Below are 18,159 nucleotides of genomic sequence, written 5' to 3'. Positions count from 1 at the left end.
ACGCCGTCCCTTTTTGCGGGTTTCAGACGATGGTCGAAAGTTCCAGTAGGGTAGTGTTTTTTTTACCTGCATCAATGGAAATTTGGCCAAATTTTGAAAGGTTTGGAGGCAAATATATGAGCAATCATGAGAAACTATTTAAAATAGGATGGAGTGGATTTACACTCTTAAGATATCGTCACCAAGATGGTACTGCTTGCCTCGACCGCCCTTCCTTGGACACTCACAAGGATTTAAAGAACAAAAGATTAAAGGTGCATCATGTATTTACATCTGAGGGGTCCGCAAATTAAACATGAATCTCTGAAAGACAAGGTTGGGTTAATTCGTGCATCGCTAAGTAACGTATTCCAATCAATCAATCATCCATCCATTTTCTACCGCTTATTCACTTTTAGGGGTCACGAGGGGCGCTGGCGCCTATCTCAGCTACAATCGGGCGGAAGGCGGGGTACACCCTGAACAAGTCGCCACCTCATCGCAGGGCCAACACAGATAGACAGACAACATTCACACTCACATTCACACACTAGGGCCAATTTTTAGTGTTGCCAATCAACCTATCCCCAGGTGCATGTTTTTGAAGGTGGGAGGAAGCCGGAGTACCCGGAGGGAACCCACGCATTCACGGGGAGAACATGCAAACTCCACACAGAAAGATCCCGAGCCTGGATTTGAACCCAGGACTGCAGGAACTTCGTATTGTGAGGCAGACGCACTATCCCCTCTGCCACCGTGAAGCCATCAATCAATCAATCAATGTTTATTTATATAGCCCTAAATCACAAGTGTCTCAAAGGGGCTGCACAAGCCGCAACGACAATCCTCGGTTCAGAGCCCACATAAGGGCAAGGAAAAACTCACAACCCAGTGAGATGTCAATTTGAATGACTACGGGAAACTTCGGAAAGGACCACAGATGCATGACATGACGAACGCTCCTGTGATCGGGACGCTAATGAGAAAAAGGATATGTATTGTTTGCAGTTGATTTCCTGCTAAAATTATTAGCCTCATCTACAATTCATGTCCGCAGTTCTTTTTATGCTGTGAAGTTCATATTTTGTCTCGTTATTTAGCTAAAGATGGCCCTGTTTTTCAGCAATGTTTGCTAGCGATATCAAGATTCAGTATATGCTATTCATTTAGTTTATTAAGGATGATTTCTTGATGCTAACAAGTGGCACTAAAACTTTATAGTATGGTCCTCCGTGTCGAATAAAGCACTTTGCTCTCCTACACAACAACAACTAAGCTTTTAGATTCCGCTCTGAAAATGGACAACAAAAATACGGTGGATTGGACCAACAATCACAATATTTATTACGAAGACTTAACATGACGTCATCTAGTAATATTTAGGCATAGCGACCACAAAAGAACACAAACCAATGTGATCTCTTGTCCTTTATTTACATTTAGTTCTGCTCTCCTACACTACTAATATAGTAGAGAGAGAAAAAACTCGATTGAATCACGCAAAGTTTCCAAACAAAACAATTGTTCAAACAAACGTTTTCCAAAGTGATCTCTGCAGACACAATCGGTCCGATTGTATTCCACGAGACCATGAAAGTGATATTTTTAAGAGCCGTTTCCTTGACTTTATTACGTTCATGAACCACTTCTTTCGGGAATTTATGAAAGCTATGTTGTCTTTCTCTATTTCAATGACTGGAACACCCAAGAACAGAACGACAATACGATATTTTCTGCTCTAACTCTGCACTCATGCTATGCTCAAATGCTTAACCATCGTGTGCATTGGACCGCGGAATTGTTTAAAATGAACCCAGCAATTCCTTTCTTCGAATGCTGTCTCCGGTTGATGGAAGGAAAGTTGATGTATGGATGGTAAACAATAGAATAGAATAGAACAGTGTCAGGTAGAGTTTGTGACGAACCCCAAGATGCAGAGAAGGCGGCAGGCATTGAGTAAGAAAACATGATTTCATTTAAACACTAAAACAAGAACAAACAAAAGGGTACAAACAAAAGGCGCGCACAACGCGGAGAACAAACTTGGCTTTGAAAAAAAACTAGCACAAAGGCTAACTGTGGAGTAGAAAACAAAAACACTTACTGTGACAAGAAGGAAATATGGCATGAGCAGAGTGAACAGAAGTAGACACAGCTACAACGATAAATATTTTTGACATATACAGGTAGTAATGACAATAATCTAGCAGTAACTGGAGGACAAAGCAGGTTTAAATAAGAGCGGGCTGATTGACACCAGGTGTGGCCAAGTGAGGCTGTGCCAATCAGCCGCAGCTGAGGGGAAACAGCGCTCAGGGAGAAAAGCAGGAAATGACCAAAATAAAAGCGCTGACAGGAAACAAAAACGTACACAGAGGAAAAACTCAAACAAAACCAAACTGTCAGGGACATGCCTGACAGAATAGAATAGAATAGAAAGTACTTTATTGACCCCTGGAGGTAATTCAGCACCACAGTTCGCTCACAATAGACAATAATAATAATAATAATAAATAATATATTATATATATAATATATGAATAATATAAATATATTCTACATTTAAGTGCAGTCAACGAAACAATAATGCATGGTACAAATTCAACATGTCATAATTTTGAGCTCTATTTTCCCTTTGCAGTTTCAGGCTCGTGTGACCGGATCTTGTGGTAATTAACAAAATGTTTACATATTCCTATTAGAGGATTAGGAAAATTACTGCAGCCGCCTCTGCAAATATTTAACATTAAGTATTGAATATTAGATATAAAAAAATTTATAATTAATCAAGCATGGATACCTAGTAAGCTGAAAACTTAAAAGTTTGCATTAGGGGTGTGACTGTTCGATATGTACATGGCTATCTAAGAAAAACTGCACTTTTTGGGGAATTTTGCCCATTATCCCCAGTCTGTATATGAGTCAAGAACACACATCTTTCCCTTAAAAATTGTTTTAAAAAAACAGCAGGGGGTGTATATTGTAGCGTGCTGGAAGAGCTAGTGCTGCAAGGGGTTCTGGGTATTTGTTCTGTTGTGTTACGATGCGGATGATCTCCCAAAATGTGTTTGGTCAATCTTGTTTGGTGTGGGTTCACAGCGTGGCCCGTATTTGTAACAGTATTAAAGTTGTTTGTACGGCCACCCTCAGTGTGACCTGCATAGCTGTTGACCAAGTATGCATTTCATTCACTTGTGTGTGTGAAAAGCCGTAGATATTATGTGATTGAGTCGGTACGCAGGGTTTATTGGCGCTCTGTACTCCTCCCTACTTTCGTGTACCACACCGTACAGCGGCGTTTTAAAAAGTCATACATTTTGCTTTTTGAAACCGATGCCGATAATTTCCGAATTGACATTATAAAGCATTTATCGGCCGATAATATCGGCAGCCTGATATTATCGGCAGCCTGATATTATCGGACATCTCTCTTTGCTACCACTAATGGCAGAGCCGTGGAGTGTTATCATGTAGCTCGCAGGAGTCCAATTTAAGGCCCTGGGGGCCCTCCACATCCAATTTGTGTGGCGCCCGAAAACTTGGAAATATGTGTGGATAAAATAACTTGTCTTTTCTTAATAAATGTATTACAAAAGTAGATTTACTGCGTACAATTACATATATTTACACTTTAATCATCTCTAATAATAAAACAAAATATCATATCATCATACAAACCCCAAAACCAGTGAAGTTGGCACGTTGTGTAAAGGGTAAATAAAAACAGAATACAATGATTTGCAAATCCTTTTCAACTTATATTCAATTGAATAGACTGCAAAGACAAAATATTTAATGTTTGAACTGGAAAACTATATTTTTTGCAAAGATTAGCTCATTCGGAATTTGATGCCTGCAACATGTTTTAAAAAAAGCCGGCACAAGTGGCAAAAAAGACTGAGCAAGTTGAGGAATGCTCATCAAACACTTATTTGGAACATCCCACAGATGAACAGGCTAATTGGGAACAGGTGGGTGCCATGATTGGGGATAAAAGCAGCTTCCATGAAATGCTCAGTCATTCACAAACAAGGACGGAACGAGGGTCACCACTTTGTCAACAAATGAGTGAGCAACTTGTCCAACAGTATAAGAACAACATTTGTCGACCGGCTTTTGATTGATTGATTGATACTTTTATTAGTAGATTGCACAGTACAGTACATATTCCGTACAATTGACCACTAAATGGTAACACCCGAATAAGTTTTTCAACTTGTTTAAGTCGGGGTCCACGTTAATCAATTCATGGTAATTGCAAGTAATGTACATTTGCATGAACAAAGCTTGTTTATTTGACTTTATCTTAAAAAGCCAAACTCCTGTCTGTTTTTATTTTGATATCAAAAAGTAGAGGCCATCATTTTTTACATTACTTGTGTTTTTTATCACGTCACATAAAAAAATAAAAATATATATATATATATGTGTGTGTGTGTGTATATACTGTATATATATATATGTATATATATATATATATACAAATACAAAATACATATATATGACTATATATATATATATATACAAATGTATATACATATATGTATATATATATATATATATATATACATATATATATACACATATACATCTACATACACACATATGTATGTATATATATATATATATATATATATATATATATATATATATATATATATATATATGTATTTTAAGCGGTAGAAAATGGATGGATGGCTATATATATATATCCATTCATCCAACCATCCATCGATGCATCCATCTTCTTCCACTTATCCGAGGTCGGGTCGCGGGGGCAACAGCCTAAGCAGGGAAGCCCAGACTTCCCTCTCCCCAGCCAGTTCGTCTAGCTCTTCCCGGGGGATCCCGAGGCGTTCCCAGGCCAGCCGGGAGACATAGTCTTCCCAACGTGTCCTGGGTCTTCCCCGTGGCCTCCTACCGGTCGGGCGTGCCCTAAACACCTCCCTCGGGAGGCGTTCGGGTGGCATCCTGACCAGATGCCCGAACCACCTCATCTGGCTCCTCTCGATGTGAAGGAGCAGCGGCTTTACTTTGAGTTCCCGCCGGATGGCAGAGCTTCTCACCCTATCTCTAAGGGAGAGACCCGCCACACGGCGGAGGAAACTCATTTCGGCCGCTTGTACCCGTGATCTTATCCTTTCGGTCATGACCCAAAGCTCATGAGCATAGGTGAGGATGGGAACGTAGATCGACCGGTAAATTGATAGCTTCGCCTTCCGGCTCAGCTCCTTCTTCACCACCATATATATATATATATATATATATATATATATATATATATGTATAAAGAAAATAATGTCTCTCTTGGTGCCCTAGTTTAAGACAACACTTGCCTTGACCTTAAAAAGTAAAAACTGGAGGCCTGCCTTACCATGGTGTAGTTGTGAGCCACGTTGAGCAGGTCTACGCAGCCCTGGGCGTCGGCAAAGGAGCGTATTCCCAGGCAGTTGGACGGATGCAGCTGCTTCATCAGGAAGTTGCAGCAAACCTGGATGACTTGTGAGAGCTGCAGCAGGCAAGCTGCCGCCAATAAACTCTCGATGGTCTCCTCTTTCAACTCAAGGACACCTACAATGTCAAGGGGGGGGGGGGCAGGATTTATATTTGATGTGACGACTAAATGGAGCTGTGCTGGTAAAAAAAAAAATGTAATAGAGGTATATAGTTCACTCGTAATTTCTACCCTCGTACAACAGAATAGATAAAAATATGCATCAATTTCCCTGGATGTTAACGCTCATTGGCGTAATAAAAATCAAACTGTATTTTCTTTTTTAAACACCATCATAAAAGCAAAACAAATTATAATAAATGAATCTTGTTTTTAATTTCAAATACGCAAAAACACATTAAAAGCCTGGATGAATAATAGTGATGAAGTCTAAGGGATAGCCAGTTATTCTGCAGCAGTGATGCTGTATATCCATTTTAATCACACTCAGCTCACCCAGGTTCTCATAACCACTTTCAAGAACCTCTGAATGTCTTTATGGCAGAGCTGGGCAAATATTTTGACTCCGGGGCCACTTTGAGAGAAAAAAATGTGTCTGGTGGGGCCAATGTGTGTGTTTGTATACATTTTATATACACATTTAGCTGTTAAAATCTGCTGTAAAGTATGTGTGTTTGGGTCCTTTTTGTTACTAATTCATGAACACTTATACCAAGACTCACAATGTCCGATAGAATTCTAAATAAATTTATGACAGACCACCTAAAAAAAAACGGAATGAAATTGTACAGCTTTTTAAAGAATGGGGCACCCAAAATGTACATTAAAATAAAGAAAGTGGGATTTACAAAAATATTAACTATAACAGATAAAACACTGAATATTAACAATATTAACTATGGCCAATAAAACACTGAATATTAACAACATATGAACATCACTCCTCTTTTACTTCTCAGACCAGCTCCTCCATAGTTGTGTATCTTCTACAATCAAGCAAAATATGAATGCAAAGGGTAATAAACACCTAAAAATATGATATATTATCATTTTAATGCAGACATTTGTTGTAAAATTGTGCTTCCGCATCTGTTCCTGACACATGTGTTTCGGACTAGCTCAGAGCTGGGGAAATGTTTCGACTCGGGGGCCACTTTGAGAGAAAAAATGTGTCTGGGGGGCCAATGTGTATGTGTGTATGAATTATATAAACACATTTAGCTGTTAAAATCTGCTGTAAAGTATGTGTGTTTGGGTCCTTTTTGTTACTAATTCATGAACACTAATACCAAGAGTCAAAATGTCCGATAGAATTCTAAACAAGTTATGACAGACCACCTAAAAAAAAAAAACGGAATTAAACTGTACAGTTTTTTACAGAATGAGGCACCCAAAATGTACATTAAAATGAATAAAGTGGGATTTACAAAAATATTAATTATAACCAATAAAACACTGAATATTAACAATATTAACTATGACCGATAAAACACTGAATATTAACAATATATGAACATCGCTCCTCTTTTACTTCTCAGACCAGATCGTCCATAGTTGTGTATCTTCTACAATAAAGCAAAATATGAATGCAAAGGGTAATAAACACTTAAAAATATGATATATTATCATTTTTATGCTGACATTTGTTGTAAAAATGTGCTTCCGCATCTGTTCCTGACACATGCATTTCAGACTAGCAAATATTTTGACTCTGGGGGCCACTTTGAGAGAAAAAATGTGTCCGGGGGGGGCCAATGTGTTTGTGTGTATAAATTATATAAACACATTTAACTGTAAACATTTGCTGTACAGTATACAGTATGTGTTTGGGTCCCATTTTTTTTTATAATTTATGAACACTAATACCAAGAGTCACAATGTCGGATAGAATCCTAAAAAAGTTATGACACACCACCTCAAAAAAACGGAATGAAATTTAACAGTTTTTTACAGAATGGGACACCCAAAATGTACATTAAAATAAAGAAAGTGGGATTTACAAAAATATTAATCATAACCGATAAAACACTGAATATTAACAATATTAACTACGGCCGATAAAACACTGAATATCAACAATATATGAACATCACTCCTTTGTTACTTCTCGGACCAGCTCCTCGATAGTTGTGTATCTTTCACAATCAAGCAAACCACAACAAAAATGTAACAAACAGCAAAATATGAATGCAAAGGGTAATAAACACCTACAATATCATATAATGTAACTTTTATGTTGTTAAAATCTGCTGTACAGTTTGTATGTTTGGCTCCCTTTTTCTTAATAATCTATTAACACTAATACCAAAAGTCCCATAGAATTCTAAAAAAGTTATGAGAGACCACATAGAAAAAAAAATTTAAAGGAATTTTACAGTTATTTTACAGAATGGGACACCCAAAATGTATATTGAAATAAAGAAAGTGGGATTTTCAATATTAACTATGACCGATAAAACACTGAATATTAACAACATATGAACATCGCTCCTCTTTTACTTCTCAGACCAGCTCCTCGATAGTTGTGTATCTTCTACAATCAAGCAAAATATGAATGCGAAGGGTAATAAACACCTAAAAATATGATATATTATCATTTTTATGCAGGCATTTGTTGTAAAAATGTGCTTCCGCATCTGTTCCTGACACATGCATTTCAGACTAGCTCAGAACTGGAAAGATATTTTGACTCGGGAACTATGTTGAGAGAAAAAATGTGTCTGGGGGGGCCAATGTGTATGTGTGTATAAATTATATATACACATTTAGCTAAAAAAAATTGCTGTACAGTATATGTATTTGGGTCCCATTTTTTTATAATTTATGAACACTAATACCAAGAGTCTCAATGTCCGATAAAATTCTAAAAAAGTTATGACAGACCACCTCAAAAAAACGGAATGACATTTTACAGTTTTTTACAGAATGGAACACCCAAAATGTACATTAAAATAAAGAAAGTGGGATTAACAAAAATATTAACTATGGCCAATAAAACACTGAATATCAACAATATATGAACATCACTCCTTTGTTACTTCTCAGACCAGCTCTCGATAGTTGTGTATCTTTCACAATCAAGCAAACCACAACGAAAATGTAACAAACAGCAAAATATGGATGCAAATGGTAATAAACACCTACAATATCATATAATGTAACTTTTATCCAGAAATTTGTTGTATAAATCTGCTGTACAGTTTGTATGTTTGGGTCCCTTTTTTTAAATAATTTATGAACACTAATACCAAAAGTCCCATAGAATTCTAAAAAAGTTATGACAGACCATCTAAAAAAAAAAATTGAATGGAATTTTACAGTTATCTAACAGAATCGGACACCAAAAATGTACATTGATATAAAGAAAGTGAGATTTTCAATATTAACTATGACCGATAAAACACTGAATATTAACAACATATGAACATCGCTCCTCTTTTACTTCTCAGACCAGTACCTCGATTTTGCGATCAAGCAAAATATGAATGCAAAGGGTAATAATTACCTAAATATATGACATATTATCACTTATATTATCACTTCCAGATCTGTTCCTAACACATGCGTTTCGGACTAGCTCAGAGCTGGGAAAATATTTTGACTTGGGGGACCACATTGAGAGAAACAATTTGTCTGGAGGGCCAATGTGTATAAATATTGTATACAAATTTAGCTGTTATAATTTGCTGTACAGTTAGGACAGACCACCTCAGACAAACACAATGACATTTTACAGTTAATTATAATAAAGAAAGTGGGATTTACAAAAATATTTATTATAACAGATAAAACACTGAATATTAACAATATCAACTACGACCGATAAAACACTGAATATTAACGACATATGAACATTGTTTCTTTTTAACTTCTCAGACCAGCTCCTCGATAGTTGTGTATCTTCTACAATCAAGCAAAACACAACAAAAATGTAACTAACAGCAAAATATGAATGCAAAGGGTAATAATTACCTAAAATATGATGAATTATCACTTTTATGCAGACATTTGTTGTAAAAAATATTTTTTTTAAATTACCTAATGGGACACCCAAAATGTACATTAAAATAAAGAAAGTGAGATTTTCAATATTGCCTATGACCGATAAAACACTGAATATTAACAACATATGAACATCACTCCTCTTTTACTTTTAAGACCAGTTCCTCCATAGTTGTGTATCTTTTACAATCAAGCAAAAAATTATTGCAAAGGGTAATAAACACCGAATAATATGATATATTATCACTTATGCAGACATTTGTTGTAAAAATTTGCTTCCGCATCTGTTCCTGACACATGTGTTTCGGGCTAGCTCAGAGCTGGGAAAATATTTTGACTCGGGCGGCCACTTTCAGAGACAAAATGTGTCTTGGGGGCCAATATGCATGTGTGTACGATTATATACACACATTTAGTTGTAAAAATCTGCTGTACAGTATGTTTGGGTCCCTTTTTTCCAGTAACACTGATACCAAAAGTCCGACAAACTTCTAAAAAAGTTATGACAGACCATCTCTAATTTGTTTTACTGTTTTTTTTCTGAATGTGAGACCCAACATGTACACAAAAATAAAGAAAGTGGGATTTTCAATATTAACTATGACCGATAAAACACTGAATATTAACAACATATGAACATCGCCCCTCTTTTAGACCAGATCTTCGATCTTTTAAAATCAAGCAAAACACAACAAAAATGTAACAAATATGAATGCAGAGGGTAATAAACGCCAACAATAGGACATTTTATCACTATTACGCAGAAATGTGTTGTAACCGCTTTATACCGCCTTTGTTCCTGACACATGCGTGCACTCACCAGTGTAGGCAAACTGAACCAGGGAGGTAAGCGCGTCCGGGTCAACGCCCTCCATCTTGATCTCTTCCTGTTTGGCCTCCCTCACGTCGCTGGTGAACATGGCGGCAAAGTAGTCGGAGACGGCGCTCAGGACCAGTCTGCGGCGCGAACACAAAGCGAGCAATACTTTCATGAGTGGGTAACCTTGTGCTTTGCATAAAAACAAATATTTATTTCTCTTGAAAAAGTTGCCATAATAAGCATATGTAAAAAGTCAATGAATAAATGACAGTGCGCTTCGTTTGAAATTCCCATTCCTGCTCCGTCACTGATTTGTGGAGGCTCAGTTTGAGACCAGTAAAACAAACAGAGCAGCACAAGCATTGGCACAAATGGGCATTTTAAAGGCCTACAGAAACCCACTACTACCGACCACGCAGTCTGATAGTTTATATATCAATGATGAAATATTAACATTGCAACACATGCCAATAAAATTGCAATTTTAAATTTTTGGCGAGTTTCTTGTTGAAAACGTCGCGGAATGATGACGTGTACACGTGACATCACTGACTGTCAGGAAATATCAGCTCAGCACCAGTTACGGCTAAAAGTCGTCTGCTTTAATGGCATAATTACACAGTATTTTGGACATCTGTGTCGCTGAATCTTTTGCAATTTGGTCAATTAATAATGGAGACCATAAAGAAGAATGCTGTTGGTGGAAAGCGGTGTATTGCAGCTGTCTTTAGCACCGAGACACAGCCGGTGTTTTTTGTTTGTTGAGAAGCTTTAACACAGAGCGGTCGAGCGAACGTGTTTTCTCTACGTCAACCAGCATGTTTTTGGATGGGGAAATTGTGATATATATATATATATATATATATATATATCTTACCGGAGACATCATTGGATTATTCGTCGTCCTGCAGCAGCTGTTTAAAAGGCAGCTGTGAGCTTGGCTCCCCGGCTTCTCTCTGAGACACTGGCGTGTTCACCGCAGCCATCCAACCTCGAGGTATGTCTTTACAATCTCATTAAAACACTATTAAAACAATAAGAAGATAAGGGATCTTCCAGAATGATCCTAGTAAATGTGTCTTATTATATCTGAAATCATCACACTGCCGCCGCTCGGAGCCGTCGCTTTTTTTTTTTTTTTTCTTCTAGTCCTTCACTATCAATATCCTAATTGTCACTTTCTCGGTCCGAATTGCGCATACTGCTGGTGGCTCACATTATAAACTACGTGGATATGTGTGGAGCCCTGCAACTCGTGACGTCACGCGCACATACTTCCGGTAAAGGCAGGGCTTTTCTATCAAAAGTTGCGAAATTTATCGTCGATGTTCTCTACTAAATCCTTTCAGCAAAAATATGGCAATATCGCAAAATGATCAAGTATGACACATAGAATGGACCTGCTATCCCCGTTTAAATAAGAACATCTCATTTCAGTAGGCCTTTAAAATAAAAATGATACACTTAATTATTTTTTCAAATTAAAACTCGCTGACTTTGGCTCATTTTCTGTGAAGAACATATCAGAATACAAAGCCCGTTTTCATATGAGTTGGGACATTGTGTTAGATGTAAATATAAACTGAATACAATGATTTGCAAATCCTTTTCAACCCATATTCAGTTGAATGCACTACAAGAACAAGATATTTGATGTTCAAACTCATATTGCAGTCTACACATATCTCTTATGTGTGACTGCCATCATATTGCAGTCTACACGTATCTCTTATGTGTGACTGCCATCCTGTTGCAATCTACACGTATCTCTTATGTGTGACTACCATCATGTTGTAGTCTACATGTATCTCTTATGTCTGACTGCCATCATAGTGCAGTCTACACGTTTCTCTTATGGGTGACTGCCATCATAATGCAGTCTATACGTTTCTCTTATGGGTGACTGCCATCATAATGCAGTCCATACGTTTATCTTATGTGTAACTGCCATCATAGTACAGTCTCCACGTTTTTCTTATGTGTGACTGCCATCATAGTGCAGTCTACACGTTTCTTTTATGTGTGACTGCCGTTATATTGCGGTCTACACGTATCTCTTATATCTGACTGCCATCATAGTGCAGTCTACACGTTTCTCTTATGTCTGACTGCCATCATAGTGCAGTCTACACGTTTCTCTTATGTGTGACAGCCATCATAGTGCAGTCTATACGTTTATCTTATGTGTGACTGCCATCATAGTACAGTCAACGTTTTTCTTATGTGTGACTGCCATTATAGTGCAGTCTATACATATCTCTTATGTGTGACTGCCATTATATTGCGGTCTTCACGTATCTTTAATGTGTGACTGCAATCATAGTGCAGTCTACACGTATCTCGTATGTGTGACTGCCATCATAGTGCAGACTACACGTATCTCTTATGTGTGATTGCCATCATATTGCAGTCTACATGTATCTTTTATGTGTGATTGCCATCATGTAGCAATCTACACGTATCTCTAATGTGTGACTACCATCATGTTGCAGTCTACACGTATCTTGTATGTGTGACTGCTATCATAGTGCAGTCTACACATATATCTTATGTGTGACTACCATCATATTGCAGTCTACACATATCTGTTATGTGTGACTACCGTCATATTGCAGTATACAAGTATCTCTTATGTGTGTCTGCCATCATATTGTAGTCTACATGTATTTCTAATTAGTGACTGCCATCATAGTACAGTCTACAGGTGCTGGTCATATTATTAGAATATCATGAAAAAGTTGATTTATTTCATTAATTCCATTTAGAAAGTCAAACTTGTAGAATGTATACATTCATTCCGAACAGACTGATACATTTCAAGTGTTTTTTTTTTGCCAAAAAGGAGATGATTATAGCTGACAACCAATGAAAACCCTAAATTCAACATCTCAGAAAATTAAATATGGTAAAAAGGTCAGATATTGAAGACACCTGGTGCCACACTCTAATTAGCTAACCAACTCAAAACACCTGGAAAAGCCTTTAAATGGTCTCTCGTTTTGATTCTGTATGACACACAATCATGGGGAAGACTGCTGACTTGACAACTGTCCAAAAGATGACCATTGATACTTTAAAGAAGGAGGGCAAGACACAAAAGGTCATCACCAAAGAGGTTGGATGTTCCCAGAGCTCTGTGTCCAAGCACATTAATAGCGAGGCGAAGGGAAGACAAAAGATGTGGTAGAAAAAAGTGTACAAGCAAGAGGGATAACCGCGCCCTGGAGAGGATTGTCAAACAAAACCGATTCAAAAATGTGGGGGAGATCCACAAAGAGTGGACTGCAGCTGGAGTCAGTGCTTCAAGAACCACCACGCACCGACGTATGCAAGATATGAGCATCAGCTGTCGCATCCCGTGTGTAAAGCCACTCTTGAATAAGAGACAACGTCAAAAGCGTCTCGCCTGGGCTCAAGACAAAAAGGACTGGACTGCTGCTGAGTGGTCCAAAGTTATGTTTTCAGATGAAAATAAATGTTGTATCTCCTTTGGAAATCAAGGTCCCAGAGTCTGGAGGAAGACAGGAGAGGCACAGAATCCACGTTGCCTGAAGTCCAGTGTCAAATTTCCACAATGGGTAATGGTCTGGGGTGCCATGTCATCTGCTGGTGTTGGTCCACTGTGTTTCCTGAGGTCTAGGGTCAATGCAGCAGTCTACCAGGAAGTTTTACAACACTTTATGCTGCTTGCCGCGGACCAATTTTATGGAGGTGAAGATTTCATTTTCCAACATGACTTGACACCTGCACACAGTGCCAAATCTACCAGTACCTGCTTTAAGGACCATGGTATCCCTGTTCTTGATTGGCCTGCAAACTCACCTGACCTTAACCCCATAGAAAAGCTATGGGGTATTGTGAAGCGGAAGATGCGAGATGCCAGCGCCAACAATGCTGAAGAGCTGAAGGCCACTATTGAAGCAAGCTGGGCTCTCATAACACCTGAGGAGTGCAACAGACTGCTGGACTCCATGTATTGCTGCAGCAATTCAGGCAAAAGGAGCTGCAACTAAGTATTGATTGCCGTACATGCTGAAACTTTCCATGTTCATACTTTTCAGTTGGCCCACATTTCTAAAAAATATTTTTTGGTACTAGTCGTAACTAATATTCTAATTTTCTGAGATACTGAATTTGGGATTTTCAGTAATTGTCAGTACTAATCATCAAAATTTAAATAAATAAACATTTCAAATATATCACTATGTGTGTAATGAATTGATATATTATGTAAGTTTCACCTTCTGAATATAATTACTGAAATAAATCAACTTTTTCATGATATTCTAATAATATGAACAGCACCTGTACATGTGTCTCTTATGTGTGACTGCCATCATAGTGCAGTCTACATGTGTCTCTTATGTGTGACTACCAAGGAGCTGGTTGTGGACCTGGGAAGGAGGAGGAGTACTTCAGCAACCCCTGTTTACATTAGGGGAGGGGGGTGTGGACATGGTTGAGGATTATAAATACCTCGAAGTACGCATGGACAACAAGCTGAATGGGTCAAAACATGCTGACGCCCTCTACAAGAAGGGACAGAGCGGCCTCTACTTCCTCAGGAGGCTAGGATCCTTCAACGTCTGTACAAAGATGTTGAAGATGTTCTACGAGTCGGTGGTGGCGAGCGCTTTTTTGTATGCCGTGGCTTGCTGGGGCAGCGGGCTAAGAGTGAGGGACGCAAACAGACTGGACAAGTTGCTAGAAAGGGCCAGTAATGTGGTGGGAGTGGAGCTGGACTCTCTGGCGGTGGTGTCAGAGAGGAGAAGTCGAGCAAAACTCCTAGCCATTATGGACAACACCTCCCACCCACTACACTCGGACCTTGCGGAGAGAATGAGCACGTTCAGTGGAAGGCTCAGACTCCCAAAATGTAACACGGAACGACACAGAAGGTCCTTCATACTGACAGCCATCAGACTGTATAATGCATATGTTCCTTGACTGCACTTAAATGTAGAATATATTTATATTATTCATATTTTATATATTATGTATATAATATATGTCATATATTATTTATTATTATTATTGTTTATTGTGAGCGAACTGTGGTGCTGAATTTCCCCCAGGAATAAATAAAGTACTTTCTATTCTATTCTATTCTATACATGTATCTCTTATGTGTGACTGCCATCATAGGGCAATCTACACGTATCTCTTATGTGTGACTGCCATCATATTGTAGTCTACATATATCTCTTATGCATGACTGCCATCATATTGCAGTCTACACGTATCTCTTATGTGTGACTGCCATCATATTGTAGTTTACATACATCTCTTATGTGTGACTGCCATCATATTGTAGTTTACATATATCTCTTATGTGTGACTCCCATCATATTGTAGTCTACATAAATCTCTTATGCGTGACTGCCATCATATTGTAGTCTACATATATCTCTTATGCGTGACTGCCATCATATTGCAGTTTACACGTATCTCTTATGTGTGACTGCCATCATCTTGTAGTCTACATATATCTCTTATGTGTGACTGCCATCATATTGTAGTCTACATAAATATCTTATGTGTGACTGCCATCATATTGTAGTCTACATATATCTCTTATGCGTGACTGCCATCATATTGTAGTCTACATACAGTATATCTCTTATGCGTGACTGCCATCATATTGTAGTCTACATATATCTCTTATGTGTGACTGCCATCATAGTACGGTCTCCACATTTTTCTTATGTGTGACTGCCATCACAGTGCAGTCTACACATATCTATAATGTGTGACTGCCATCATATTGCAGTATACACGTATCTCTTATGTGTGACTGCCATCATAGTGCAGTCTATACACTGTTGTGATCCGGTTCCCAGATCACATCTTTAGTCTGTTTTTGAGTCCTTTTTGGTGTTTTGATTATTTTTGGACTCTTTCGATCCCTTAGTTTGTGTGTGCACTTCCTTTTTTGGTTACCATGGTTACTTGATTTGTTCACCTGTTTCCTTACGCACACCTGTTGGCAATTGTTTGCTTTAGTATTTATACCTGCCTGCTACCTCAGTTCATTCTTGGTTCGTCACTTGCTATATGCAACACGCACATTTGATTTTCTCTAAGTCCTTGTCGTTTGCTAAGTTACGTCTTAGCTTCTGTGCGCTCGGCAAGCGCTTCTGTGGACACTTTAAAGTCGATGCTAGTTTAGCATTGGCTTCTCGTGCGCTCCGGCAGGCCTTTACTTTGCTGTTTTGTACAAGTGTTCTTTTATCATTTTGTATATTAAAATCAACCCTTACTTGCTATCCTGCCTGTCTGGTCCCACTGCATCCTGGGGTGATACCTTCGCACATCATTATGCGTTCCAAACGTGACTGCCACCATAGTGCAGTCTACACATATCTCTTATGTGTGACTGCCATCATAGTGCAGTCTACATGTATCTCTTATGTGTGACTGCCATCATAATGCAGTCTACATGCATCTCTTGTGTGTGACTGCCATCAAATTGCAGTCTGCACATATCTCTTATGTGTGACTGCCATCATGGTGCAGTCTACATGTATCTCTTATGTGTGACTGCCATTATAGTGCAGTCTACATGTATCTCTTATGTGTGACTGCCATCAAATTGCAGTCTGCACATATCTCTTATGTGTGACTGCCATCATGGTGCAGTCTACATGTATCTTATGTGTTACTGCCATTATAGTGCAGTCTACACGTATCTCTTATGCGTGACAGCCACCATAGTGCAGTCTACATGTATCTCTTATGTGTGACTGCCATTATAGTGCAGTCTACACGTATCTCTTATGTGTGACTGCCATCATATTGCAGTTTACACATATCTCTTATGTGTGACTGCCATCATATTGCAGTTTTCACGTATCTCTTATGTGTGAATGCCATCATGGTGCAGTCTACACTTATATGTTATGTGTGACTGCCATCATATTGCAGTCTACACATATCTCTTATGCGTGACTGCCATCATATTGCAGTCCACACGTATCTCTTATGTGTGACAGCCATCATATTGCAGTCTACACGTTTCTCTTATGTGTGACTGCCATCATATTGCATTCTACACGTATCTCTTATGTGTGACTGCCATCCTATTGCAGTCTTCACGCATCTCTTATGTGTGAATGCCATCATAGTGCAGTCTACACTTATATGTTATGTGTGACTGCCATCATATTGCAGTCTACACATATCTCTTATGTGTGACTGCCATCATAGTGCAGTCTACACGTATCTTTTATGCGTGACTCCCATCATATTGTAGTCCACACGTATCTCTTATGTGTGACTGAAATCACATTGCAGGCTACAGGTTTATATTATTAGTGACTGCCATCATATCGCAGTCTAAACGTTTCTCTTATTGATGACTGCCATCATGTTGCGGTGTACACCTATCTCTTATGTGTAACCGCCATCATAGTACAGTCTACACATATCTATTATGTGTGTCTGCCATCATAGGGCAGTCTACACGTTTCTCCTATGTGTGACAGCCATCATGTTCCAGTCTACACGTATCTCTTGTGTGACTGCCATCATATTGCAGCCTACACATATCTTTTATGTGTGACTGCCATAATATTTCAGTCTACATATATCTCTTATGTTTGACTGCCATCATCTGATCACACTTATTATTACACTGTGTACCAAATAAAATAGCTTGGATGTCGGTAAGCACAACCATTTTTTTCTGTATTAGGTTCTGAAGTGCACTGAAAGGCTTTTAAGTGCACCTCATAGTCCGAAGAATAAGGTATTTTATCTGGAACACTTTTTTTTTTTTTTGGTGGGTTGGACTAAAACTGTAAAGATACATGTGGATACACCGCGGCGGCACAAAGTCAAGTGTTTGCATTCTGGTGTCCACATATTGACACCTTCTCGCTGCTCGGGACCCCGGTGTGTGTGT

General features: G+C 38.5%; 1 protein-coding gene across 5 annotated transcripts in view; it reads right to left on the bottom strand.

Annotated features, from left to right (window-relative positions):
* Positions 1-18,159, bottom strand: part of klhl4 (kelch-like family member 4) — a 164,970-nt gene that overhangs the window by 63,272 nt on the left and 83,539 nt on the right. For all 5 annotated transcript variants that reach the window (XM_061900329.1, XM_061900325.1, XM_061900326.1 and 2 more), the window contains exons 3-4: positions 10,257-10,393; positions 5,354-5,550 (exon numbers count right to left, since the gene is read on the bottom strand). In XM_061900329.1, the coding sequence (XP_061756313.1) occupies positions 5,354-5,550; positions 10,257-10,393 (334 nt within the window). The remainder of the gene's footprint in view (positions 1-5,353; positions 5,551-10,256; positions 10,394-18,159) is intronic.

Source organism: Nerophis ophidion, linkage group LG05, assembly GCF_033978795.1.
Source record: "Nerophis ophidion isolate RoL-2023_Sa linkage group LG05, RoL_Noph_v1.0, whole genome shotgun sequence".
In the NCBI taxonomy this organism is placed as follows: Eukaryota; Metazoa; Chordata; class Actinopteri; order Syngnathiformes; family Syngnathidae; genus Nerophis; species Nerophis ophidion.
The sequence above is the reverse complement of the archived record's forward strand: the minus strand, read 5'-3'. Positions and strand labels throughout refer to the sequence as shown.